This window comes from Canis aureus, chromosome 10 (assembly GCF_053574225.1).
Source record: "Canis aureus isolate CA01 chromosome 10, VMU_Caureus_v.1.0, whole genome shotgun sequence".
Lineage (NCBI taxonomy): Eukaryota > Metazoa > Chordata > Mammalia > Carnivora > Canidae > Canis > Canis aureus.
This window is the reverse complement of record NC_135620.1, coordinates 69,335,517-69,363,236: the sequence shown is the minus strand read 5'-3', so window position 1 is coordinate 69,363,236 and position 27,720 is coordinate 69,335,517. Positions and strand designations below refer to the sequence as shown.

The window sequence follows — 27,720 nt, the reverse complement described above, 5'->3', positions numbered from 1 at the left end:
CCCTGCTCAGCAGGGAGTCTGTTTCTTCCTCTCCCTCTGCCCCTCCTCTGCTCATGCTCTCTCTCTCTCTCTCTTTCTCAATCTCACAAATAAGTAAATAAAACCTTTTTTTTTTTTTTAACAAAATCTTTAAAAACATTTTTTTTTTTTAAATGCACACATTGGGCTCCAGCCCAGACCTACTGGGTCAGAGCACGGGGGGGTGGGGCCACTCTCTGTTTCAAGAAGCCCCCCAGGGGACCCTGATGCAGGTTCAAGTCTAAGAGGCAGTGAAGGAGGATGGATATCAGGTGGAGGTGAGAGAGGGACTTCATTCACAGCAGGTACTAAGTATTCTGAGTCAAAGCTCTATAATGAACCATGGGTATTTTTCACTCAGTTTCAACATAAAATGATTCTTGCAGGGTCCTTGGGTGGCTCAGTCAGTTGAGTGTCTGACTCTTGATCTCAGCTCAGGTCTTTTTTTTCTTTTTCTTCTTTTGTGGGTCAGCTCAGGTCCTGATCTCAGGGTCCTGAGTTCAAACCTTGCATTGGGCTCCATGCTGGGCATGGAGTCTATCTAAAAAATAACTGTAATTTTTGCATGTGTATGCTAACACTGGGAAAAAAGCCCATTGGGAAAACAGCCCATTTTTTTATTTGAACATATTTATCTTCACCAGGCTTTAATTCAAAAATTAAATTCAGAGAGAGAAACTGAAGCACTACTCATCATCCTTCTTGTTGAAACATTTTTAAGGTTGACTTTTTTTTTAAGATTGACATTTTTTCTTGTTTTATTTACATAGTATTTTGTGAGGGTAAATTAGAATGGCCCTGTAATAATTTTTTACTCTTATACATTTATTTTAAAGATTTTATTTATTTATTTGAGAGAGAGCGCTCACAAGCTGGAGGAGTGACCAGCATAGAGAGAGGGAGAAGCAGGTTCCCTGCTGAGCAGAGAGCCCATGCAGGCTGACCCTGAGATCATGACGTAAGTCGAAGGCAGATGCTTAATTGACTGAGCCACTTAGGTGCCCCTGTAATAATATTTTAAATGTAATTAATTTTTTTGTTTAGATTCCTTTAAAACATTTATTATTGTATATTTTATAATATGCACAGTATTTTACAACTGCGGTTCATATACATATAATAATGTAATTATTTTTTTAAAGATTTTATTTATTTATTCATAGAGACAGAGAGAGAGAGAGAGAGAGGCAGAAACACAGGCAGAGGGAGAAGCAGGCTCCATGCAGAGAGCCCGACGTAGAACTCCATCCTGGGTCTCCAGGATCACGCCCAGGGCTACAGGCGGCGCTAAACCGCTGCGCCACCGGGGCTGCCCATTATAATGTAATTAAAAATAAATTTGTTAGGGCTGCCTGATTGGTCAGGCTGGTCTGGCTGGTCAGGCTGTTAAGCATCTGATTCTTGATCTTGGCTCAGGTCTTGATCTCACAGTCACGCATTCAAGTCCTACACTGGGCTCCATGCTGGATGTGGAGCTGACCAAAAAAAAAAAAAAAAAAAAAAAATCTATGTATATATTTGTATGAATGTATGTTAAAGGTATCTTTTCAACCTTATCTGAAAGGATATAACAAAGTCGAGGGATTGTGAGGCTTCAAACAGCATCTGAGTAATAGGGACAGAGCCAGTTCCCTCTAGGACTTGATTCAACTTAAACCCCAACCATGTGTAGGTGCTAATCTGGGTTCACTGCAGGGAGGTGATGATCACTCATGCACCCCACCCGGCTCCAATTTCCTTTGCTCCCCTGTAAAACAGAAAGAAAATAATGGTCCCTAATCTGTCCCAGGCTCAGGTCTGACTGCCACTCCACGGCCATGATCCCTGGCAATTCACACGAAGGATTAAATGATCCTCAGGGGAACCGGCAGGCCTGGCAGGCACCACAGTGGGAGGAGGGCTAGTGTCCAAATACCACACACTCCAAACAACTGAAAGAAGCTGCTGCTCCTGCCCCCATGGCTATCCCCTGGGTCGCATATTCCTGCATATTCCCGGCGTGGAGATAGCACCTGAGTGGATTTAAGGTGGCACTGGACCACATTTTTGAGGAAAAGGGATCATCTTGTCCTGTGACAAGTATCCCTCTTGCTAGCTAGTCCCCAGATTCCTGTTGTGGCCCTGCTTTGAGGTCTATGGGAGAACTATTGGAAAGGGGCTGTAAGAGCACCCTCTGACTGAGACGAAAGGGGTGTCATGAAACCAGGGACATGGGGATCCAGGATTCCTGCCAGGTGGCCTGTCCCATTATGCTCCTGGATGCGGGTGGAACTTTCTGCAGGCTCCTGCACAGGCCTCCTTTGGAGGGTCACCTTCTGCAGTGGTGAGAGCAAGATCTCTGCTCTAAGGGACGTGACAGCCACGGAAGCTGACATGCTGTTGGGAGAAAGCAAGGGGAGAGTTGCATCTGCCTTTGTCACCTTGGCTCCCACGAGGTCATCCCTTCCTTTGGACTCTACCCTGCACCATGCACCCCCCTCTGTGTCCATTTCATCTCGGTGCCAGATCCACGTTTAGTACCAGATGCCACACTGATCACACTGTCACCATCCCCACATGCCTTTCCCATCAACCCCCAGACCACGACCAGATCCGGGAACCGATTCCTCACGCACACTCCACTTTTTCTGTGGGCCTTCTCCCTCCTCACCTGACACCACATTCTCTCAGGATCCAGCTGCTCACAAAATTTATCCGTCTCAGACTTCCATAGGTCAAGAGGGGCAGATGGCCCTGAGAGGCCCTCTAATATTGCCACAGGCCCTCGGAGCTCCCCATGCTGGAGAGGACAGCACACAGGCCAATAATCCGTCACCAGTTCCAGAGTCAGACCCCAGGGAGACCCTCAGCGTAGCGGGAGAGGAGCAAGGAGGGTGGGCAGGACTGGGAACCTTTCATCTTATGGAGAAGAGCCCCTTACCCAGGACAGCAGATACCCTCAGAATCTGGGAAGCAAGGTGTCCTGGTATCTGTCATATGCTCCCTAACCAGCATATTCAAAATATATTAAGGTGTTTGTTCTAGGGGCCTCACCACTGCAAAGCAGGAGAAGGTCCAGAAGATGCATGTCCCAGAGCCAGGAGAGTGTCCAACTCTTGCAGAGCCGAGGCCCACCAGAAATCAGAAGTGGTTCTAGGACAAGGGGGGTTTTTACACCATGAAGAACAGGTCAGTCTGCGATCAGATCTACAGCACAAAACTCTGGTTGTTTGTGCAGCTGATGCAAGGGGAAAAGTGCATCCAGGGTTGTGCTCACAGCCCAGTTGAGAACCGAATACACAAAATCCATGTAATTACCAGGCTTGTTCCTTCCCTAGACGGGGACAGGGCCTGAAATCCATTTTTTGCCCAAGCAAGCTGTCTCGAGGTTGGAAGGCTCAACTGGGAAGGGGAAGGTACAGGAAAGAGTCATGAATGCCAGGAACCATGAGGTTCCAGCATCATAACCCACATTGAGGCAACCATGTCCTGCTCTCCAGGGGCCTCCTGCCTCCCAGAGAAGCATCTGTGTACCCAGACCCTGGAATCAGCAGAAACTCGTGGTGGTACGAAGCCCCAGTTTTCCAGAGATTCTACGCAAGGACAAAATAAAAACAAGATAGGTGTTTCAGCTTCTTCATCCTCCAAAAAGAGAATAGGACAAAAAAGGACCTGATTCAAACCAAGATGTTTTAGGCTGTGTGCAGAGCCCCAGACTACTAGCAGTCAGAGCTGTCCCTGGGGGCATTGGGTTAAGGACAGCAGAGCCTAGGCCATCCTAGCTTTGCTTGGTGCATTTGGGAATGTTTTTATCACCAGCTTGAAACCATCCCCCCACCCCTATCCACCCAGAGGCAGACTCTCCAAAAACAATGTCTGCACACATGTAACAACCCTATTTCCCTCATGTTAGCTGGGCTCTGAAACAGCATCCCTGTTTATCATTAGCCAGGATTTTAAGCAATATTTCTTTCCTCTAATAGCTGACTGCTCTGTATTGTCTGGGTCAATTTGGGAGTATTCAGGGTGTCCCAGGACTGGGGCCTCAGGGCCTGGAAGTTTCCCCTCCAGCTCCTCTTGAGGGCCCACCAGGCTGCTCACATGACTGGAGTTAAGTGGGAGGATAGTAGCTTTCCTGACACCCCATTTCTAGGCTTTTCATTGCTCCTGCTCCAAGGTTCAATAACTTAAAGTTTTTATGTTGTTCTTAATACATTTCTATAGGAACAAATGGAAATACTGCATACTCTTCAGAGGCTTCTCTACGTGGGAGCATAAGACTCCATTCAAAGACAAGTAAACCACAGTCTGTGCTGCACTCTCACCACCTTTGACTTCATACAGCTGTGAAGGAGTATGCCTGCCCAGGATACAGAGGTTGGGTACAACCAGACATCCTCCTTCAGCCTTCAAGATGAGTAAGAGAAAATTTACACTTGATTCAGTTTTGTACAAACTGTAAAAAGCAGTGTGTGGCTTTGTATTTTACCTGTGACCAACTCCAGAGTTTATAAGTATTAAGACATTGTCGTAGTGAGTAAAAAAATTGTAGTATCAAAGAATGTGATGGAAATCGTCTCTACTTTTGATGAATTCTATTATTTCCTTCGCCATCAGCTGACCTCACTGTATGCACAATTAAGGTACCTGAGTTTGTCACTCTGTTCCCTAAATCAGCCCAGCTAATTTTGGCTCCTGACTATGGAGAAGGTCTTACAATAGTCTCTAGGAAATGTCCTACAAACCGATCTCCTGTAGGACCGTACCAGGGAAGGAAGGAGAACTGTGTGATCCCCCATATCAACGCTCTCTCAGTCATTCAATAACTCCATACTCAATAAGTATTTACTGCGCATCTATCATATACCAGGAACTATGACAAGCATCGTGGATGCAATGGTGAGAAAAAACTTAAACGCAGCTCCTGCCCTCAGGGAGCTAAAGATCCAGGGGAGGAGACCACTCTCATTCAAATAAGCACACACTGGAAAGTGAAACTGCAACTATGATAAGGGCTTCTAGGAAATACACAGATGCCAGGAGAGCTCTAATCAACTCTGAGCAATTTTGAACCCCCCTACCCCCAGGACATTTACCTTGAGGGGTGAGGGGTGAGCAAGAATGGGCTTGGACAGCATTTTACATCCAAGGAATTGCATGTGCATGGGCCAGGGCCACCGTCCAACCCTCACCTTGGCCCAGAAGAACATGGAAGCTTCTTTTAAAAAAAAAAAAATTATTTATTCATGAGAGAGAGAGAGAGTCAGAGACACAGGAGGAGGGAGAAGCCCAGGTGCCATGCAGGGAGGCCAGCGTGGGACTCGATCCTGGGTCTCCAGGATCACAAACTGGGCTGCAGGCAATGCTAAACCACTGAGACACCCGGGCTGCCCGTAGTTGCTTTTTTTCATGTAAAGCATGAAAAAATGTAAAGGGTGTAAAGGTTTGAATCACAAATTCTAAACGTGACCTGTTTGCAAAGGAGAGGTCAGCACTAGGGCACTTGGGCTAAATGTGGCTGCTGCTGTTTTACAGAACTAATTTCATTAGAACATTAATATGCAGCATGACCCACTCCCCGACCTGTCGGTGGGTCTGGTGCAGCCTTCTAGCCACAAGGGCAGAACTCAGTAGTGGCCATAAAGAATGCACGTCCAATAAAAGTCAAGGTTGGTCCTTTACACCAATACTCCTGATCGGGATAGGGGTGTATATGCTGATGCCCTTATGAACACGAAACTGTTAAAACAAATATGAGAAAGAGCAACTAGAAACAACAACAAAAGATGGTGCCTTCTTTGAAGTCCCCGTGGAGCCCAGAACAGAATGGGTCTGCAAACTGCTGCAGGAAGAAGGCTCAGGAACTAACCACCCAAGGGTTGAGGGACCAAGAGCCCACAGAGGAGAACCTAGTGTAATCCCATCCCTCCCCCTGCGTGGGTGTGGTCCCACAGTCTAGTAGGAGGGGCTTGGTGGCCCTGGGATCATATAAAAGCCCTGCCCTCTGCACACCTCAGTGGGGGATCCGGTCCTCAGGCGTTCAGACGTGTGGCTTGGGCAGGAGACTTGCTGAAATGGAAGTGGCTGCGAGTGGCAGGAGGCCTGGCCAGGAACCCCTGGGGAGGCGAGGTGGCTCCCACAGAAATTCCAAAGGGATTTGCCCCAAGGCAGACCTGTCCTTTGCAGAGAAAGGAGAGGATGCCCGTTCCTGTGAGAGGCAGAGGAAGGCCGGCACCGCGGAGCCCAGAGAGGGCTCGCAGAGCACAGGAGGTAGGGGTCCAGCTTCTCTCTTGGGGAGCCGGGTGTGGCATGATGGTTGTGAGGGCTTGCCAGACACAAGAGAGTGGGCTGGGCTGGCCGAAGCAGCAGGCCCCTGATAGCCTTAAAAAGAAGAGTCAGTCATTTCCCCGGCAAAGGTGAGCTTCTCGGGGAGGAGCAGGGCGTTGCCATCCAGGAGCTGTAAGCTGTGGCTCATGCCCAGGCCAGCGGGGCTCGCGGAGGAGAGGATCGGTATTTGATGGGGAGGAAGGAGAAAGTCGGCTGGGGCTGCTTTGAAGGAAAGTCCACGGAGGAAAGCAGGGTTCAGGGTGATGAGGGTTTCTCACCGGCTGAGTTGCTGGCCTAAGCCGTTTCTCCTGGGGGGTGGGGGGTTGGGGGGGAGGGCAATGCACATCTTTCCTCTTGAGGATTGTGTTTGAGGGGTCTTCTTAATTGACCTCCAGTGCTGTGGTGTGAGAACAACCCCTCTGGCCTCCCGACCCAGTTTTATTTCATTATAATTTTTTAAATTTAAATTAAAAAAATTTTTTGAGAGAGAGAGTGAGTGCACACACCTGTGGGGGGGGGGGACACACACACACACACACACGCAGAGGCAGGCAGGGGAAGCAAGGGGGAAGGGGGGGAGGGAGAGAGAGACTCTTAAGCAGGCTCCGCTCAGCAGAGGGGCCCTTCTGGACCCCGTTTAAAATGAGTTTTCCGGGATCCCTGGGTGGCTCAGTGGTGTGGGGCCTGCCTTCAGCCCAGGGCGGGATCCTGGAGTCCGGGGATCAGGATCGAGTCCCACGACCGGCTCCCTGCATGGAGCCTGCTTCTTCCTCTGCCTGTGTCTCTGCCTCTCTCTCTCTTTCTCTCTCTCATGGGTAAATAATTGTTGTTGTTGTTTTTTTATTTTTTATTAATGATAGTCACACACAGAGAGAGAGGCAGAGACATAGGCAGAGGGAGAAGCAGGCTCCATGCAGGGAGCCCGACGTGGGATTCGATCCCGGGTCTCCAGGATCAGGCCCTGGGCCAAAGGCAGGCGCCAAACCGCTGCGCCACCCAGGGATCCCTCATGGGTAAACAGAATGAGTTTTCCCCTAGTGATGTTCACAGCCGGGAGGATTTGAGTGTGCCCTGCTGAGGGTGCCGAGGGGAACCCGCGGACGGGCCCCGGGGCCGCGCCGTGCGGGGGTCAGGCCTCGAGGCTCGGCTGGGCCGCGGGAGCGAGTGTGCCGGGCGGGGCAGGCACCCCGACGGGGCGGGAAAGGCTGGGCCCTGGTGGGGGGGGGACCAGGCTGAGACCTGGAACCTGGCGCAGGCAGCGCGCGGGAGCCCGCGCTCCGCAGACGGTCACAGCCCCTCGCTGCCCTCCGTGCCCCCCGCAGCGGTCACCGGGCCGAGCCAGGGCGCCAGGGGCCCTGCGCACAAGCGGCGGAGAAGCCCCGACGGCCGCCCCGACGGTCACTGTGATGAGAACCGACCGCAAGCGGCGGAGCCGGCGGGGGAAGGACGGTCTCCCGCCCGCGGGCGCAGCGAGGGACCGCCCGGCCGGGGAGGTGGGCGTCGGGGCGGGCTCTGCAGCCCGGGTGCTCCCGTGGGGGGCGGCGCGGGGGAGGGGGACGAGCGGCCAACCGGGCACCCCGGGGCGGGGGGGGACCAGCCCTGCGGGGCGGGGAGGGCGTGCGAGGCGGGCGGGGCAGGGGCAGCGGTGGGGCGCGCTGGGCGGTGCTGCTGGGTGGTGCTGGGCGGCGGGGCCCCGGCGCGGAGGACCCCCCCCCCCGGCCTCGGGCGCTCACCGACACCCCGTCCTCTCTCCCTGCGCAGGCGCTGCCCAGCGTCCGCGGCGCCTCGCGGGCAGGACCACCCGGCCCGGGGCGCCAGCCAGGCCCGCCGGCCGCGGACGCCGCCGAGACCCCCGCGAGCCCCGCCCCGCGTCCCCGAAGCGCCGCCGCCCGCCGGGCCCCGAGGCGCGCGAGCCCCTGGCGGCCGTGGGCCCCCGGCTGTGGCGGCGGCTGGGCGCGCTGGAGGTGGCCCTGGCCGAGCTGCGCGCCCCGGGGGGCGCCTTCCTGGCCGCGCCGTGCGGCCGCCCGCAGCCCGCCGCCTCGCAGCGCGCCTGGCTCTCCTGGCAGCTGGCGCACGCGGGCGCCCCCCTGCACTGGGCGGCCGCCCGGCTCCACCGCCTGCTGGCCGCGCCGCCCGGGCCTAGGGGCGCCCTGCCCCCGCCCAGGGCACCCGCCGGTCCCGGGAGCCCGCCCGCCCGCCGACAGCAACCTGCCGACCAAAGCCTTCCTGGCCCCCGGCGGCGACGGCGTCTGTGGTCTGTGCCCCCGCGTCCCCGGAGTTGCCCAGCTGTATTTGAGCAACGCGATGCACCTGGGGGGGTGGGGGGGTGGGGGGGAGCCCGGGCGTGCCCAGGGAGGCCGCTGGAAGCCGAGCACCTGGCGCCGTGAGCGGTTTCGCAGGGTGTGTGATGCCCCGGCGAGGAGCCCTCGCCTCCTTCCCCGTGGGTCCCTGGGTTTCCAGATGTTGCAATAAAAGTACAACGACTTCAAACCTCTGCTCTGCGACCGTGTATTCTGTGAGTCTCTCGAATCGTTTGTTCACCTTTGCTTCTCCTGTCTCAGGGCTTCCTCGTACGAACAGTAGCGAGATTTTATTTGTCATCCGAGGATGCACAGAGGTGTCCGTGCACACAGCACTACAAGGCTCACAGGTGCCCCACGACCCCAAACCCACGCAAGCCGCACTGCCGTCAAGACACGGGATACTCCTGGCTTGTCTCTCTGCAATCACGACACCACCCAACATCACCTCTCCCCTTAAGGGATTCCTTTGGACACACAGAGCTTTCCAGGTCACATCCCTGATTTACCTGCATAGTCATCGAGTTTCCCACGTGCGTGGCACACCACTCACTCCTGGACTCTTCCTTCATCTCTTTATCTAATAAAAGAGAGAGATGATGCGCCTGGGCCATGTGGCATGGGCTGCGGTGGCAAGAGCCCTGGCGATGAGAACTTTGAGAGTTGAGGTCCTTGGCGCAGAAAATGTGGAGGTATTTTTGCAAGGGAACCCTGTCTGTTGAAGAGAAAGGAGAAGGGTGAGGACCCTAGGATGGATGGAGGAACAGAGGTCCATGAAGACCCTGGGTGGAGGTGGGGGTGGGGAGCTCAGAGGAGATCAAGAAGCTTCCATGTTGGGGATCCCTGGGTGGCTTAGCGGTTTAGCGCCTGCCTTTGGCCCAGGGTGCGATCCTGGAATCCCCAGATCGAGTCCTGTCTGGCTCCTGGCATGGAGCCTGCTTCTCCTTCTGCCTGTGTCTCTGCCTCTCTCTCTGTCTCTAGGTCTATCATGAATAAAGAAAAGAAAGAAAGAAAAGAAAGAAAGAAAGAAGCTTCCATGTTCTCCTGGGTGAAGATGAGGGTTGGACGGTGGCCCTGGCCCATGCACATGCAATTCCTTGGATGTGAAATGCTGTCCAAGCCCATTCTTGCTCACCCCTCACCCCTCAAGGTAAATGTCCTGGGGGGAGGGGGGTTCAAAATTGCTCAGAGTTGATTAGAGCTCTCCTGGCATCTGTGTATTTCCTAGAAGCCCTTATCATAGTTGCAGTTTCACGTTTCCAGTGTGTGCTTATTTGAATGAGAGTGGTCTCCTCCCCTGGATCCTTAGCTCCCTGAGGGCAGGAGCTGCGTTTAAGTTTTTTCTCACCATCGCATCCACGATGCTTGTCATAGTTCCTGGTATATGATAGATGCGCAGTAAATACTTATTGAGTATGGAGTTATTGAATGACTGAGAGAGCGTTGATATGGGGGATCACGCAGTTCTCCTTCCTTCCCTGGTACGGCCCTACAGGAGATCGGTTTGTAGGACATTTCCTAGAGACTGTTGTAAGACCTTCTCCATAGTCAGGAGCCAAAATTAGCTGGGCTGATTTAGGGAACAGAGTGACAAACTCAGGTACCTTAATTGTGCATACAGTGAGGTCAGCTGATAGCGAAGGAAATAATAGAATTCATCAAAAGTAGAGACGATTTCCAGCCGTTTCTTTGATACCACAATTTTTAAAAACTCATTTGAAAATGTCTTACTTAATGTTTACCAAAACTCATAGGTCAATATACAACCCACCAGTGATCCTTACAGTCTTTACAGAATTAATTCAACAATAGGATTTTGTCTTTTTCTGTTTATCTTGAAGTAGGAAACCGGCTGACTCTGCAATGTGGGGAAATGATGGAGCTTTGTTTGTAAATTGAAAAATTTCTAGTAACCATCCCATTCTTACCAAATTTTTTTAATTAAGTTTGTATCTTTAAGCAATGTTTATACACAACGTGGGGCCTGAACTCAACCCTGTCATCAAGAGCTACATTCTCTATGGACTGAGCCAGCTAGGAATCCTTCACCCAGGAAGTCTACTCCCTCGTTTTCTCTTTACATTTCTCTCTTCCTTGCTTTTCCCTTTCCTCTTCAGAGCAGGAATATCCTCAGGCAGCTTCTCCTCTGCTTTTCCACCTAGTTCTCTCTCTCAACACTGTGGTTCTCAAAGGGTATCGGAGGATGACTGGTCAATACTAGAATTAAGGTGGCTTGGAGAACTGTTACCGCTTAGAACAGTATTTTTGTTTACAGATATGGTGGAATTTGTGAAAGAGGACTATTTTCTTTTAATGTTTTATTTATTAATTTATTCATGATGAGAAAGACAGAGAGCAAGGCAGAGACATAGGCAGAGGGAGAAGCAGGCTTCCTGCGGTGACCCCAATTTGGGACTTAATTTGGTCTCAGGACCCCGAGATCACCTTCTGAGCCAAAGGCAGAGGCTCAACCACTGAGCCACCCAGGTGCCCTGAGGAGAACTATTTAAATAAAAACCTGGAGACACTGTCCTGCCCCTCTTCTTTCTGAGCTAGCTGTCAGCAGGTAGAGAGCAATTTAAAAAAAAATCTAAATATTGGACCTCTAGGATTGTAATATCAGGGTCAATTAATTGAGGATTCTATTTGAGGAGCATGTAAAGCAACCTTTCACATCCAGAAGTTGAGGATGGGAGAATGCTCAATCTGGAACACAGGGAAGAGGGTTGTGTCCCCATAAGTCAAAGAGAAATCTCAATTAGCCTTCATTTTTCACTGAGTCTTTAGTTTTCTGTTGCTCCATAAGAAATTATCACTAACTTTACTGAATTGAAACAACACAAATTTATTATCTCAGGATTTCAGTAGGTCAGAAATCTGACTGTGGCATGACTCAAGGTCACAGAAAGGTGAAATCAAGGTGTTAGCTGGATTGTGTACTATCTAGAGGCTCCACTAGGGAAGGATATGCTTCCAAGCTCCCTCAGATTGTTAGCAGAAATCATTCCTTGCTGCTGAGGGCAGAGGTCCTTGTTGTCTTGCTACTTGTAGAGCAAAAAAACTACTCTCAGCTCCCAGAGGCTGATTTCAAGTCCTTGCCTTGTGGCCCCTCCACCGGCCTGTTTAAATTTGTAATTTTGACTTCAGGAAGGGGCCAGTCCCCTGTAAGGGCTCACCTGATTGGGTCAGGTCCACCCAGGATAATCTCCACGTTTATGAACTCAAAATCAACCTTTTGGGATCTTATCCTGGAAGTGATATCATTGATTCCTGGAAGAGAGAGGATCTTATGAGAGTGTTAACATCCGGGGCAGAGATAACGGGGGCCGTATTAGAATCCTGCTTATCACAGTGTTTACAACATACTCTGCAAGGCTGTAAAATCGATGCCACAGGATTAGGGAAAACACGTTGAGCTAGTTTGAGAATAAATGAGAAGCATCGCATGGCGGTTTGTGGAACAACAACAAAAATTGTTAGGAAAACAAACAAACAAAAATCAATAATAGGATGGGGGAGGGTGGCTCAGCGGTTGAGCGTTTGCCTTCTGCTCAGGGCGTGATCCCGGGATCTGGGTTCGAGTTGCGCGTTGGGCTCCCTGAACGGAGCCTGCATCTTCCTCTGCCTATGTCTCTGCCCCACCCCCCCGTCTCTCATGAATAAATAAACAAATCTTAAAAAAAAAAAAAAAAAAAAAAGGATGGGGAGACTAGGCCGAAAACTGTCCCGAATTCAAGTGGCCTAGGGAGTCTTGAGCTCCGCGAAGGCGACACACTGAGATTAGATTAAGAGGCCGAGGCGACCAGATGCAGCCACTGCTGGCTGAGGGATAACTAGTCCTTTATTCATCGAAGTGGAAGGTGAGAAACGGGGTGTGTTTGTCTCTGGAAAAAGGAACAAGATGTTTGGGGTAACCTCACAAGCCTCCTGCCCCCCGGTAAAGCCCAGCAGCGCGAGCAACGGCCGGTGTACGGTGTACGCGGGTCCGCAGCCGGCCCAGGACCCAGCACAGCAACCTCGCATGCTATGCATAGTAAAAGCGCAACAGGGAATTGTTAAGTGAACGGCGTCCATACACCACGTAGCTCAGGGAGCAGTCCTTCCCGCTCCAATTGCTTATTTGGCTGCACTCGATCTCCATTCATTGGACTTGCGTTCCCGCCGAGGAGTCGTGTGTTCACTGAACCTGCCGCGGCCTTTTTTTCTCCTTGTTCTTACCCCGTCTACGCAAAGACGCATTTGAGTGCTCTTTCCCCAGGACACCGCGCTGAGCGCAGCCTCGGGCTTCTCCCCCCGCCTCGCTCCATCTCTCCCGCTCCCCGGGCCGGCGGGCAGGGGCCGCAGTGACCCACGGGAACAGCCTTCCCCCTCCCGCCTCCCGCCTCCCGCGTCCGCGCGGCCGAGCCTCCGGACGTCGCCGCTCAGGACCCTCGGGGAGCCGGGGCGCCGCTGTACGGCGGAGCCTCGGCAAGATGGCCGCCCCCAGCCGGCTGCCCAAGGGCGGCGCCATGGCAGCCGCGGGCCCGCTGAGGCCTCGCTCCAGCGCCGCCATGTCGGCCTCGGCCTGCGAGCGGGTGCTCACAAAGCCGGAGGGCGTGGGCCGGAGGGGGAGCGCGGGGACGGCCGAGGGGGCCGGGCGTCCCGCCGAGATGGCTGCGTCCCAGCCGGGGGGCAGCGCCGCGGTGAGCGCGGGGCGGGCGGAGGTGGCCTAACGGGGGTCGGTGATGGGAGGGTGACGGTGGCGTCCGTGACCCGCGATCTGGGAATGGGCGGCGACGCGGGAGGACCTCCTGGCGGGGGGCTGCGGGGTCCCCGGGTGCTGCAGCTTATGGAAATCCGTGCTGGGGGTAGATGTGCGGTGACAGGGATGTGGGGAGGCCAGAGGATCAGAAATAGGGGCTCTGTGGCGAGTCACAGACTGGGGAGGTATGTGGCAATTTGTGATGTATATGAGAGCCCAGTGATTACTGTGCCTGTGGTAGGTAGAGACTGGAGTGAGTGAGTGTGTGTGTGTGCGTGTGTGTGTGTGTGTGTGTGTGTGTGGTAGAGACTGGAGTGAGTGTGTGTGTGTGGTAGAGACGGGAGTGAGTGAGTGTGTGTGTGTGTGGTAGAGACTGGAGTGAGTGAGTGTGTGTGTGTGTGTGTGGTAGAGACTGGAGTGAGTGAGTGTGTGTGTGGTAGAGACTGGAGTGAGTGAGTGAGTGTGTGTGCGTGTGGTAGAGACTGGAGTGAGTGAGTGTGTGTGTGGTAGAGACTGGAGTGAGTGTGTGTGTGTGTGTGGTAGAGACGGGAGTGAGTGAGTGTGTGTGTGGTAGAGACTGGAGTGAGTGTGTGTGCGTGTGTGTGTGGTAGAGACTGGAGTGAGTGAGTGTGTGTGTGGTAGAGACTGGAGTGAGTGTGTGTGCGTGTGTGTGTGGTAGAGACTGGAGTGAGTGAGTGTGTGTGTGCGTGTGTGTGTGTGGTAGAGACTGGAGTGAGTGAGTGTGTGTGGTAGAGACTGGAGTGAGTGAGTGTGTGCATGTGTGTGTGTGTGTGGTAGAGACTGGAGTGAGTGTGTGTGTGCGTGTGGTAGAGACTGGAGTGAGTGAGTGCGTGTGTGGTAGAGACTGGAGTGTGTGTGTGTGTGTGGTAGAGACTGGAGTGAGTGTGTGTGTGGTAGAGACTGGAGTGAGTGTGTGTGTGCGTGTGGTAGAGACTGGAGTGAGTGAGTGTGTGTGTGTGGTAGAGACTGGAGTGAGTGTGTGTGTGCGTGTGGTAGAGACTGGAGTGAGTGAGTGTGTGTGTGGTAGAGACTGGAGTGAGTGAGTGCGTGTGTGGTAGAGACTGGAGTGAGTGAGTGAGTGTGTGTGCGTGTGGTAGACTGGAGTGAGTGTGGCCATGTCAGGACGCCCATTAGATGTCCAGGTGAGGACTGGGTAGTTAAATGTAGGAATCTATTTTTCAAATATTTTATTTATTTATTTGAGGAGGGGAGAACCAGTAAGAGAGAGAAAGCACAGGCAGGGCGGGGTGGGGGAGGCGAGGCAGAGGGGGAAACAGACTGCCTGCTGAGCAGGGAGCCCCGTGTGGGGCATGATCCAGGGACCCAGGGATCGTGACCTGAGGCTAACACTTAACCAGCTCAGCCACCCGCCCCTAAATGTATGAATCTAGAACTCTGGAGAGGTTTGGGCTGGAGAATCCAAATGTGAAAGGCATCAGCATAAAGATGGTATTTAAAGCCACAGGATTGGATAAGATCACTTAGGGAGAGAAGGCAGAGAAGAAAAGAAGACCAAGGACAGAGCTCTGGGTCACTCTGACATGTAGAGGTTTGGTAGAGAACAGGAAAAAAAAAAAGGAGAAGGAGAAGGAGAAAGAGGAGAAGGAGAAAAAGAATGAAGAGTAGTAGCTACTGAGATATGATGAAAATTGTAAATGTGGGGTCAAAGAAGCATAAAGAAGAAAAATTTTCAAGACAATGCAACTTGTGTTGTCACAGTTGTGTCCTATGCTCTTATTAATCCCAGACACATGACTACAGAGAATTTGACTTTGGCAAGATTGTAGCTCAATGGTTATTTTGATTGATTAGAGCTTTTTTAGTGGAGTGATAGGGATAAAATCCTGCTGGAATGAGTTGAAAGAATGAAGGTAATGAAGTAGAGACAGCAAGTATAGACAACACCAGGAGTTTTGCTGGTAAAAGAGCAAATAAATTGACATTGGATGGGACATGGAATTAAGAAATGGTTTTCATGGGGATCCCTGGGTGGCTCAGCAGTTTAGCGCCTGCCTTTGGCCCAGGGCGTGATCCTGGAGTCCCGGGATCGAGTCCTGCGTTGGGCTTCCTGCATGGAGCCTGTTTCTCCCTCTGCCTGTGTCTGTGCCTCTTTCTCTGTGTCTATCATGAATAAATAAATAAAATCTTTAAAAAAATTTAAAAAAAGAAATGGTTTTCATTAGATGAATGATATTAAGGCAACTTTGTATGTCAATAGGAATGATTGAGTAGAAAGGGAAAAAATAGGTGGTACAAAAGAGAAAGAGGTTAATTGCAGGGGGTGAATTCCTTGGGAAGGCAGTTGAGGATGGGAGAAACTGGCCTTAGGTGAGAGAAGGGATGCTTTTCCCATTTTTTTTTAAGATTTATTTATTTATTTATGATAGACATAGAGAGAGAGAGAGAGGCAGAGAAACGGGAGGAGGGAGAAGCAGGCTTCATGCCAGGAGCCTGACATGGGACTCGATCCCGGGACTCCAGGATCGCGCCCTGGGCCGAAGGCAGGCGCTAAACCGCTGAGCCACCCAGGGATCCCCCACTTTTCCCATTCTAACAGAAAGGAGACAGATGATAGGGATTCGGAAACATTGGTAGCATTGGTGGTAACAAGGCAAGGGAGTTCTTATCTACTTGCACTTATTTTTTTCTTTGAAAGCTTAATGTGAATTCATCAGCTTCGAGTTGGAAAGGAGGAGATGCTGGAGATTTCAGAGAGAAGGAAGGCAATGTTTGGAATAACCATCTTGGGAAGAGGGATAAGAAATTCTCAGTAGATGCCCATTTGATATGTGTTATAAACCTGAAGTGACTCGAGGCAACACAGATGTTTGATTTTTCTCTCTTGGGATGTTCAGCTGTAAGGTTCAGGCAGAGATTAAGAAGGAGAGTTGGGTTTGATTAAGTTTCAGGCTGTGCTAAGTAAGTATGGTGGAGAAGAAGAGGGGTAAGGAAGTTAAAGCCGTTTTCCATGTAGTGTGTGTGGTGTTAGAAGGAAGAATCCAAACAAGATAGAAGAAAAGTAAGGCTGTGCAGTGATGGAAGATTGTGAAGAAGTAGTTAGGCTCAATGGATATGGGGGCTGAATGCATTTGAAGTACTTAGAGTAAGTAAGCTGGCAGCGTAGGAAACGATGGTCCGAGGATTGGACGTTTTAAGTAGAGAGGTGCTGTAGTGGTGGGTGGCAAGGTCTAAGGCATGGATGGGTGATGAGTAGGTGGCTGAGTTTGAGTGCTTTTGAAAAGATTGTTAGAATCAGGAAAGAGGAAGGCCAGGGTGTGGACTGGCTCTTCTACATCGATGCAGAGGTGGTGCAGGGCCTGTAGTGAAGACGAATATGGTGTCCACGTTTTCAATGAATGAGGCAGAATTACTGTGCACAAAAGTTGACCTAAGTGGCCCCAAACAGCTGTCCTTAGAAAAGCTTGCTTGCAAGGTTGACCTTTGGCTGATGTCTGAGAACTTAGACTTGAGGAGGCTTTCCACAATTCCCAGAAATGATGAGAGTGGCTCACTGTGCCTAAACTATGTAAACAGTGTGGTTTATGCCAAACTCCTGAATCCTTCCGGGAATCGAGGATTTTTGTGTGTGCCCGGCAGGGAGTGCCTTTGAGTGCCATTGAGTCTCTAACACGCTTCCTTGGGAAACAACATGTTACACATGTTCTCACAGCTTATTTTTGGAGGAATCAAGTATGTCCTGTGTGACTTCACTGGAAGAGGACTCTTGGATACTTGTGCCTGGTTTAGACATTATCCCGTACACTTTTCCCTTAGCTGATTTTGCTGTGTGTTCCTTAGCTGGACTTAAATCATAGCTACAGATACAACTATGTGCTGAGTCCTGTGAGTTCTTCTAGTGAATCATTGAACCAGAGGGATAATGGTTTTAAGTCTGGTGATACCCTAAACATGATAGGGATTTTGAAGGATGTATTGAAAATGGTTAAAAGTTATCATTTACCTCATCTTCAGGGCGTGAGGTAGACGAGTCATGGTTGGGCTGAAACACACTCTGCCAGAGAGCATTGTAAGGGAGCAGGATTCTCAGGAGACAGTTAGATTTCAGGTAAAGCAAGCAGGTGAAGGGACTGGCTAAAGAGGTTGAAGGGATAGTGCAGTTTGCTGGCAGTGGTTAGGATTTTCTGTGGAGGCCACCATTGGTGGAGTTCTCTTGTTGGTGGCAGTGATTGGGGATTGATAGGATAGGGATTTGGGGTCAGAGATAGAGATCAGTGTGTTCCATGGGTATCAGTAGTTGAGGGAAACGTGTGGGAATATGTGATAGAATGTCTGGGGGCGATTTGGTAGATCTGGTACTGTTAGTGATTGGAAACTTTGTTGGGATCAGTCATTTTGGAATTACAGCACTGATTTGGAGGCCAGTGGCAATCAATGATGGGGCTTATTAAAAATCAGTGACTGTTGAAATAAGTCAATCGGAAAAGGACAAACATTATATGGTCTCATACATTTGGAGAATATAAAAATTAGTGAAAGGGAATAAAGGGAAAGGGGAGAAAATGAGTGAAAATATCAGTGAGGGTGACAAAACATGAGAGACACCTAACTCTGGGAAATGAACAAGGGGTAGTAGAAGGGGAAGTGGGTGGGGGGTTGGGGTGACTGGGTGATGGGTACTGAGGGGGGCACTTGGCGGGATGAGCACTGGGTGTTATGCTATATGTTGGCAAATTGAACTCCAATAAAAAAAATAAAAAAAATAAAAATCAATGACTGGAGCTCTATGAGGTAACAGATTGGTGACATATGCAGTTAATTGGTGGTCTTTGGAGGTAAGGGGTCATTTTTCAATGTGAAACAAATATGTTTAAACAAACATTCTCCAGTAGCTGTGTCATCCAACTCTCACCTGCCTAATAAGAGGAGAATCTTTAACATGCTTTAATTTCTCCCCTGTCCCACACCGGTACCAGTTATATTCCTGCTTATTTTTCTTACATCACACCTCTTGATTTTAAGGATACTTTTATAACAATGGTAGGAGAACATTATGAAGTTACTTGGATGTAACTAGACATTAGACTGGTTTTATTATTCATAATTCTTTCTTGTATATTATATCTTTCCCAATCTTGAAATCTTTATTCTAATATACATTTCCTTCTTTTAAAAATCACTCATTTTCTTCTCCTCCTTCTCTGTCTCTTTCCTTCTCTGTATTTCTTTTTTTAATTTTTTTTTATTTATTTATGATAGTCACAGAGAGAGAGAGAGAGGCAGAGACACAGGCAGAGGGAGAAGCAGACTCCATGCACCGGGAGCCTGATGTGGGATTCGATCCCAGGTCTCCAGGATCGCGCCCTGGGCCAAAGGCAGGCGCCAAACCGCTGCGCCACCCAGGGATCCCTTTTCTCTGTATTTCTAAAGTACGTAGGTAATATACTTTCTGTATCCTTACATGTCTAAAATACATTATTTTTGTTTCCAAACATGAATGATCTTTTGGCTGGTTATAAAAATCAAGGGTCTCAGTTCTTCTACCTCAGAACTCTATCCCATCATCTTTTGTTATAGAAGAAAAGATAAAGACTAATGATTCTGTTTGGTTTTGATAATTTTCTTTCTCTCTGATGATGGTATAATTTTTTTATCCTCTTGAATAAACAAATTTGCAAGTGGAACTGTCTTAGTCATTTTGGGCTGCTACAACAAAGTACCATAGACTGAGTAGCTTATAAACAACAGAAATTGATTTCTGATAGTTCTGGAGGCTAGAAGTCCCAAGATCAGGGTGCCACCATGGTTGGGATCTGCTGAGACCTTCTGCCAGGTTGCAGACTTCTTGTTGTGTCCTCACATGGCTCTCTTTGCTTAATCCCACTCATGGAGACTACCCACATGCACTCATCAAATTCTAATTACTTCCCACAGGCCCTGCCTCCTAATGCCATCACATTGGAGGGTAGGTTTTCAACATATGAATTTTAGTGATACACATTCAGTCCATAACAGGGATATTTCTTTTTTCCGGTTTTTTTTTTTTTTTTTTTTTAAGATTTTATTTACTTGTTCATGAGAGACCCAGACAGAGAGAGAGGCAGAGACACAGGCAGAGGGAGAAGAGGCTCCATGCAGGGAGCCTGACGTGGGACTCGATCCTGGGTCTCCAGGATCAGGCCCTGGGCTGAAGGCGGCGCTAAACCGCTGAGCCACCTGGGCTACCCAGAGACATTTCTTAATATGATTTTTGTCTCTCAAAAAATGCAGAATTGGGTAAATAATTATTTATTTATTTAATATCATGATATTTATTTAATATCATGATTATATAACATCATGATCAACACTGAATGGTTGAGGTAAGAGTAAATCATTATTATCTTGTCCAAATTACCCATTAATATGGATAATGGTAGACTGAATAGGAATATTGCGATTTCAGGGATCGGTAACATTCAAAGATGTGACTATGGCCTTTACCCAGAAGGAATGGGAACAACTAGATCCTGCTCAGAGGAGCCTGTATAAGGATGTGATGCTGGAGAACTACAGCAATCTTGCCTCAATGGGTAAGGACAATTCTATAATAATGCAAAATGTGTCCACTGTGATACCTTCTCTCTGAAGTTTTTTATAAGTTTGGCCTTGGTTATTATGAATCAAGGAGTTTTAGCCCCTTTGGGTATGTTATTTGTGCCTGTCTCCAAAATGAAGGATCTACTTAGATGGGATACGTGGGCAGCAACATTGTGAAATTTCAGAAGCCATGTATTCTTTTTTTTTTTTAAGAATCCATATATTCTTTATTTTCTCAAGGTTCTGAAGTCCAAGTATTAGGGCTTGATTTCTGGGATGTTTGTTTTCCTGACACTCAGTTTCCCATTTCTCATGATCAGGGTATCAAGCTCCCAAACCAGACATGATCTCCAAGTTGGAAAAAGGAGAAGAGCCATGGTTGGGGAAGGGCAAAAGACTTCAACAAGGTGGTCCTGGTGAAATAGCAAGATCCAAGCAAATAGGAACCAATGGAAGTAAGTTTCTAGTTGTTCTGTGGTAACTTTGGATTCAATGAATAATTTAATTTTAATATCCTAAAGATCCCAGACCCCTTTTTCCTAACCAAGAGTAGCAGTTGAAAAATATCAGAATCTCCTGGGGGAAGAGTTCAAACTACAAAGATTCTCTAGCCTTAGAGATTTGAATCTCTCTTCTGTCTAGGAACCTCGTCATGTGTGAGGTTTTCATATTAGGTGCATTATAGTTCTAAGTCATGGGAGTTTGCTTATACACTTGTATCAGTTAGCTTCCACTAAGTTATGCTCTATTAAGGAATGACCCCTAAATCTTAGTGGCTTCCAGCAAGAAAGATTTGTTTCTTGCTCATGCTGTAGCCCTATTCCATATTATCCTTTGGACCTACACTGAAAAACCAAACCCTATTTGGCAAATTCTGGTCTCATGGCAGAAGAAAAGAAGAATGAGTAGAACCACTTGATTCTTAAAAATCACTGATTAGAAGTGGTAGATATCTCTTTCTGCTCACATTTTATTGGTTAATTGGTTAGAGCAGATCACTTAGCTACTCCTAAGTTCAAAGGGTAGGAATGTATAATCCTTCCACAGTGAGGATTAAAGTGGCCATGCAGTGGGTCTGGGAGGTACAATCTTTCCATAAGGAATGGTAATACTGTCTGCCACACCACTCATATTATGTTAGGAAAAAAGGTGAAAACCAGAGCTCTGAACCTTTGGTTCGGCCCTTCAGATGCCTAACTGACCCTTTCTTACAATTGTCTGTCCTCATCCATGCTCTCCATCACTCAGCTTCCAGAAGGAGCAGTGACCCCTCTTGTCTGTCCTCAGAATCCCATTACTGCTTTCCTTATTTAAACCAGTGCTGTTTTTTATCTTCTTTTTTTTCCCCCTAATATTTACTCTTTTTTTTCTCCCTTCATCTATCAAACTCTGGGACTCCATGGTATCATATTTCTCTCCTTATATGTTCAAACCTTCTTAGATCCATCTTCTTTCCAAATTTCTTGGCATGATGCTCCCCTGCCTTCAGTGACTTTCCAATTTCCACCTTTAATTGTGAAATGTTCTAAACCTGTTGCCTATAGTGCATCATTATTTCCATTAACACCCTAACCTAAGCAGTCAAATCCCACAGAATTCATACCTATATGTAAATTTCTGGCTTAAAAAATAACCACTGCTCACCTTCCAGTGCATATTTTAATAGTTTTGGTCAGCATGAAATTCTTGCCTACCTGGCTTGAATTATACCACTTAAATCTGGTCTTCTAAGTGCTTCTTTATATTTATTTCACCAGATTCTCTTCCTTTTCACTTTGCTGAAGTGTCCCTAAGGTTTTGTCTTCTACTATCTGTTCTTATTTTTTTCCTACTGTATTTCCCTCAAAAGAATCAAGCTATTTATTCTATACTGGTAACTTTTATTAAGGTAAATTTATCTTATTCAGATAAATCTCCAATTTCTTCACATTCCTCTCGTATTTTACCTGCTTATAAGAAAGCTCAATCTCAGAGTGTCAGAAATGGAAATCTTTGTCTTTCTTTCTAAATTAGAGCTTCCTTTCACCTTCCCTATTTTTATCAGGGTCTACTTTGATTTTAGGCCTGTCTACCATGGAGTTCCTGTGAATCTCTGCTCTCTGCCTTCTCTTTTACTGTCCTCTCTTTAGTTCCTGGTTTGTTTTCTTCAGTTCTCACAGACATCAACCAAATCAGGTTTATATTATCTCATACCTAAATTGCTCTAATTCTTAGACTGATTTGTTGCATCTATTTTTTGTTTTTTACAACTCATCTTAGATGTTGCCACCAAACATTATAATATTCAGTTATTATTTATATCACTATTGTCTCCCAAATAAAAGAATGTTTATCATATATTTTTTATATATTTAATACTACTATATCTATACTTACAGAAATTGATCTTTTACTCCACAGGAACAATTTCATCTCTTAAGAGTCCTCAATGAAAGGCATAGTATTTCCTGGCTTATACTGAAATGCCATAACTCTTTTGTATTTGATCCCAGTTTTCACTTTATCCATGTAATGTTCCTTTATGACCAAGGCAACTGTTCAATTTCTATCTCTTTCTTTCTTAGAGACTCACATCTGCTTCTCTCTTTGAGTCTGTTTAATTCCTACCCTAAAGCTTTTTCTTTTTCTTTTTTTTTTTTAAGATTTTATTTATTTATTTCTGAGAATACACAGAGAGGAGAGAGAGAAGCAGAGACACAGGCAGAGGGAGAAGCAGGCACCATGCAAGGAGCCTGACATGGGATTCGATCCTGGGTCTCTAAGATCAGGCCCTGGGCTGAAGGCGGCGCTAAACCGCTGAGCCACCCGGGCTGCCCCGTTTTCTGCTTTTCCATGCACATAACTGGAAAAAGTCACCTCAAAATGGAAGTCTCAACTCTTAAGTTTTTGGATTTTTACATATTTGGTATTTACACTTGAATTTCAATTCTAGATTCTTAGGAGAGAGAATGTTATTGGTCTATCTGGGACCCTATGTTTACCACTGTCCAGTCAATTGTTTTCAACCAGGGGTTTGATCATACGGTTCACATGTGGTTGCCTACATTTGTTGGCATGGGTGGTGGTCTCAGAGAAAGAAGACACACACTGGGAAGATATCTTAAAATATGTAATTGTGTAATGTGTGGAGGGAAGGATATGAGCAATCACTTAAGTCTGGGAATAAGCTTAAAATTTATAATTGGTAATTAGTAGAGTAATCTGGCAGAAACAAAAGTATGCTTCATAGCAAACTGTTAGAAAATAAGCCAGCCACATGTGTATGTTGTAAATCCAAATGGTGTAAAGTCTGTTTACTTATCTCATTACTATCATTGCACTACTTTTATCATGGTTAAAGCATTGGGGAACTCAGAGAAACTATAGGGTTCTTATTTTGTTTTTGAGGGTTTTTGTTTAGTACAGCAGTGTCATTATTATATTGGTCATTGGTGGTAGCAGTGTAATACCCTTTCCTGCTTATTCCCTTAGTTATCGATAAGCTGCTCAGTATTTCTTGGTGGACTTACCTTATTTTCTCTATTTTGGCTCTTTGGAGTGCAATAACAAATAACAACAATAACTTGAACTAGCCTAAGTAAATAGAGAAATTTATTTTATTTTATCATTTTTAAATTTTTTTTTTTTTAAGATTTTACTTATTTATTCATGAGAGACACAGACAGAGAGGCAGAGACACAGGAAGAGGGAGAAGCAGGCTCCGTGCAGGGAGCCTGATGTGGGACTCGATCCCAGGTCTCCAGGACCATGACCTGAGCCGAAGGCAGGCGCCTAACCGCTGAGCCACCTATGCGTCCCAAGGAATTTATTTTAATGACATAAGTTTATCTCTTGTAACCTAAAGGCAGATACTTCAGCCAGACCCTACCAGGGACTAGAACTAGGAACCTGGAAGCCATCAGGGATTGGAGTTATGTAAATGGCTTTTTTGAGGACATGTCATCTTTTTTTGTTTGTTTGTTTGTTTTTTGTTTTTTTTGTTTTTTTGTTTTTTTTGACATGTCATCTTATATCTCTGCTTCCCTGTAGTTATATGCTTCATTCTTTGTACTGATGAACCTCTGTTTACACAGCGAAGATATGACTTTACTATTTCTTTTTTTAAAAAAGATTATTTATTCATGAGAGACACACACAGAGGCAGAGACATAGAGGGAGAAGCAGGCTTCTCACAGGAAGCCTGATGTGGGACTCGATCCCCAGACTGGGATCATGCCCCAAGCTGAAAGCAGACACTCAACTTCTGAGCCACCCAGGCATCCCTGACTTTACTATTTCTTGTCTGATATCATTGTAAAATCCAGTGGGGACTAACTAGAGTCTAAATTTTTAGGAGGAAGGCTCTTACTGGACACCTTGGCATGAACCAGATGTATCTCCAACTGTGACCATGGAGAGCTGAATGGATATAGTGCAGGCTATGGAGCCAAGTGCTGTGGATGGATTGACTATTATCAGAGCTGGGAAGCTTGGGATGAGGAGAAACTTCAAAAAATATCAACTACTGTCACAAGCTCTTTTAATTTCATCTATTACCTAGTCACTCCTTATGTTTATTTCATCTTCTATCCAGGTTGCAAGGTCATATTTATAAACAGGCAAAGTTTTGTCTAATTACTATTATCAGTTAACTTTTCTTATTTTTACTATATCACTTTCCCCTCAAGCCCAAGAGGGGACATTTGCACTTAATATTTCACTCACTTTGGGATACTAGGCTTAATACAGATTCAGTCCCACAATAGGGCATTTCTTTTATAAGTTGTATTCCAAAATATGAGAGGACAAAGATTCACAAGAATGCCATATTGAATTACATTTTAGATGGCGTCCAGCAAGATAATGACCAGCTAGCAAACCACCAGGAATCTCAAAACAAACTCCTTATGGAAGTTGCATTCAAGAAGAAAAGTCTGACTAAGAAGAAAGGCCATGAAGGTTCACTGGGGGAAAAAAATGTGAGTACAAAACATGTTCCTTCAAAAAAAAAGCTTAAAGATTCACATGGAAAGAGTCTAAAACAAAATTCAGACTTACCTGGTCATATAAGAAACTATGCAAAAAAGAAACCTAGCGTAGCTAAAGAGCACAAGAAATCATTCAGCCATAGCTTACCTGATACAAAGAAAGACAAAAATCAAACTGGAAAGAAACAAAAATTATCCAACTGTAGCTTATCTAATAAGCGTGACAAAACTCAAACTGGCAAGAAACATGAGAAATTAGCTCATCCCAGCTCATCCCATACTAAACAGGACAAAATTCAAACTGGAGAGAAACACGAGAAATCGTCCAGCCATAGCTCATCTCCTACTAAATGTGAAAAAACTCAGACTAAAGCAAAACCCTATGAATGTAATCAATGTGGGAAGGTTCTTAGCCATAAACAAGGACTCATTGACCATCAGAGAATTCATACTGGGGAGAAACCATATGAATGTAATGAATGTGGAATAGCCTTTAGTCAAAAGTCACATCTTGTTGTACATCAGAGAACTCACACTGGAGAAAAACCATATGAATGTATTCAGTGTGGCAAAGCCCACAGTCATAAACACGCCCTCACTGACCATCTGAGAGTTCACACTGGGGAAAAGCCCTACAAATGTACTGAATGTGGGAAAACTTTTAGACACAGCTCAAACCTTATTCAACATGTGAGATCTCATACAGGTGAGAAGCCCTATGAATGTAAGGAATGTGGAAAATCCTTTAGGTATAACTCATCTCTTACTGAACATGTGAGAACTCATACAGGTGAAATACCATATGAATGTAATGAGTGTGGAAAGGCTTTTAAGTATAGCTCATCTCTTACTAAACATATGAGAATTCATACAGGGGAGAAACCTTTTGAATGTAATGAATGTGGGAAAGCTTTCAGCAAGAAGTCACACCTCATTATACATCAAAGAACTCATACTAAGGAGAAGCCCTATAAATGTAATGATTGTGGAAAAGCATTTGGACATAGCTCATCTCTTACTTACCATATGAGAACTCATACAGGTGAAAGTCCTTTTGAGTGTAATCAATGTGGGAAAGCCTTCAAACAAATTGAAGGCCTTACTCAACATCAGAGGGTTCATACTGGGGAGAAACCCTATGAATGTAATGAATGTGGGAAAGCTTTTAGCCAAAAGTCACACCTCATTGTTCATCAGAGAACTCATACTGGGGAGAAGCCTTTTGAATGTAATGAATGTGGAAAGGCTTTCAATGTGAAGTCACAACTTGTTATACATCAGAGATCCCACACTGGAGAGAAACCCTATGAATGTAATGAATGTGGAAAATCTTTCAAACAAAATGCATCCCTTACGAAACATGTGAAAACTCATTCAGAAGAAAAATCGCATGAGTGAAATTAATGTGATAAATCTTTTAACTCAAGTAAAGGTTTTATTTAAACTTAGAAATATCCTGAATCTTTTTTTTTAAGATTTATTTATTTATTCATGAGACACACACACACACACAGAGAGAGATAGAGAGAGAGAGAGAGAGAGAGAGGCAGAGACACAGGCAGAGGGAGAAGTGGGCTCCATGCAGGGAGCCTGATGTGGGATTTGATTCCAGGCCTCCAGGATCATGCCCTGGGTTGAAGGCATTGCTAAACTGCTAAGCCACCTGGGCTGCCTGAAGTATCCTGAATCTTAAGGATGGTAGAAAATCTTTAATAAGAAGTCACACCTAGTTACACATGAGAGAATTTAAAAATGAATCTTATGTAGAAGCAATGGATGGAGAGTTTAAACTTGATACCAACCTTTTATAGAAAATACTGTTTTAAAAAATACTCAATTATTAGTTATTTATATATTCAGACCAAAACATTTAAGAATCATCAATAAGCTGCATAAGCAGACATATGCTGACAATTCCTAAGATGCTTGAATGTGTACTTAAATACCATACATGAGAATTGAATTTCCAGATCTGTTAATTTCCATGTATAAGTGTGTCTGGCCACTGGTATGAGTCTCATCTTTGATATTATCACCTAGCTCTTTCTTAATGTCTTTGTAGGCATCTACATCAGCTGCAAACTTTCTAAAAGTTATTTATGTAAGACATATTAACACAAAATTAAGAGAAAATGTAAGAAAGCGAGGATACACAGGTGCTAATAGAGACATCATTCCCTAAGTGAACAAAATTGTTAAGTGAAATAAGCAGGTTGTTGAACTCTGTGTATAGGTATAGTATGTTCCTACTTATGTACAAAAGGTTATGTGTTTACCTGTTTCTCTGTGTGTGTGTGTATGAATGTGGAAAGGCTTTATATATATTTGTATGTGAATAGACTTGGTTCGAAAAAATACAGAAGAAACTTTATAGTGGTTGTCATGAGCACAGGAGTACCAGAATGGGGGCTGGGATGGGAGGGAGACCTCCTTTTTATTGTATACTGTTTGAATTTTTAAATAACGTACATGTATTATTTTCACAATTAAAATCTTTTTTAATATGCACACATCAGCACTGATTAAAATTTTCACTGAGATCGCTCCATGGTGTTGTGTGATGAAGTAAAAGTATGCCTATTATGAAGGGTAATGAGTCTGAAGATATGGTATTAAATGATACTGAATTCACAAAGACTTTTCCTATAAAACACATATCTTTTTATTAAAATAATGAATTGCAACTATAATTTAGCACCCTGTTTCTTCTATATGCCATATTTTTAGAAGACTGAAGATAAATTGTGATTGCAGGTGAATGAAAGTGATTTTCTGAACAGTCACTTCATTTTATCACAAATTCAGAACACTTATATACAAACATCTCAAT

At 46.3% G+C, this 27,720-nt stretch overlaps 1 protein-coding gene across 2 annotated transcripts; it reads left to right on the top strand.

The window, feature by feature from the left end:
- Window positions 1–9,717: 9,717 nt before the first annotated feature.
- ZFP37 (ZFP37 zinc finger protein) lies at window positions 9,718–27,436 on the top strand. 2 transcript variants are annotated; one of them, XM_077912941.1, is made up of 4 exons: window positions 9,718–9,774; window positions 19,790–19,916; window positions 20,244–20,378; window positions 24,748–27,436. In XM_077912941.1, exons 1-4 carry the CDS (start codon window positions 9,733–9,735, stop codon window positions 26,286–26,288), a joined length of 1,845 nt encoding a protein of 614 aa, XP_077769067.1. In that variant the 5' UTR covers window positions 9,718–9,732; the 3' UTR covers window positions 26,289–27,436. The 2 variants fall into 2 exon arrangements, with proteins under 2 accessions (XP_077769067.1, XP_077769068.1); XM_077912942.1 differs by lacking the exon at window positions 9,718–9,774 and adding an exon at window positions 13,148–13,306.
- Window positions 27,437–27,720: the final 284 nt, after the last annotated feature.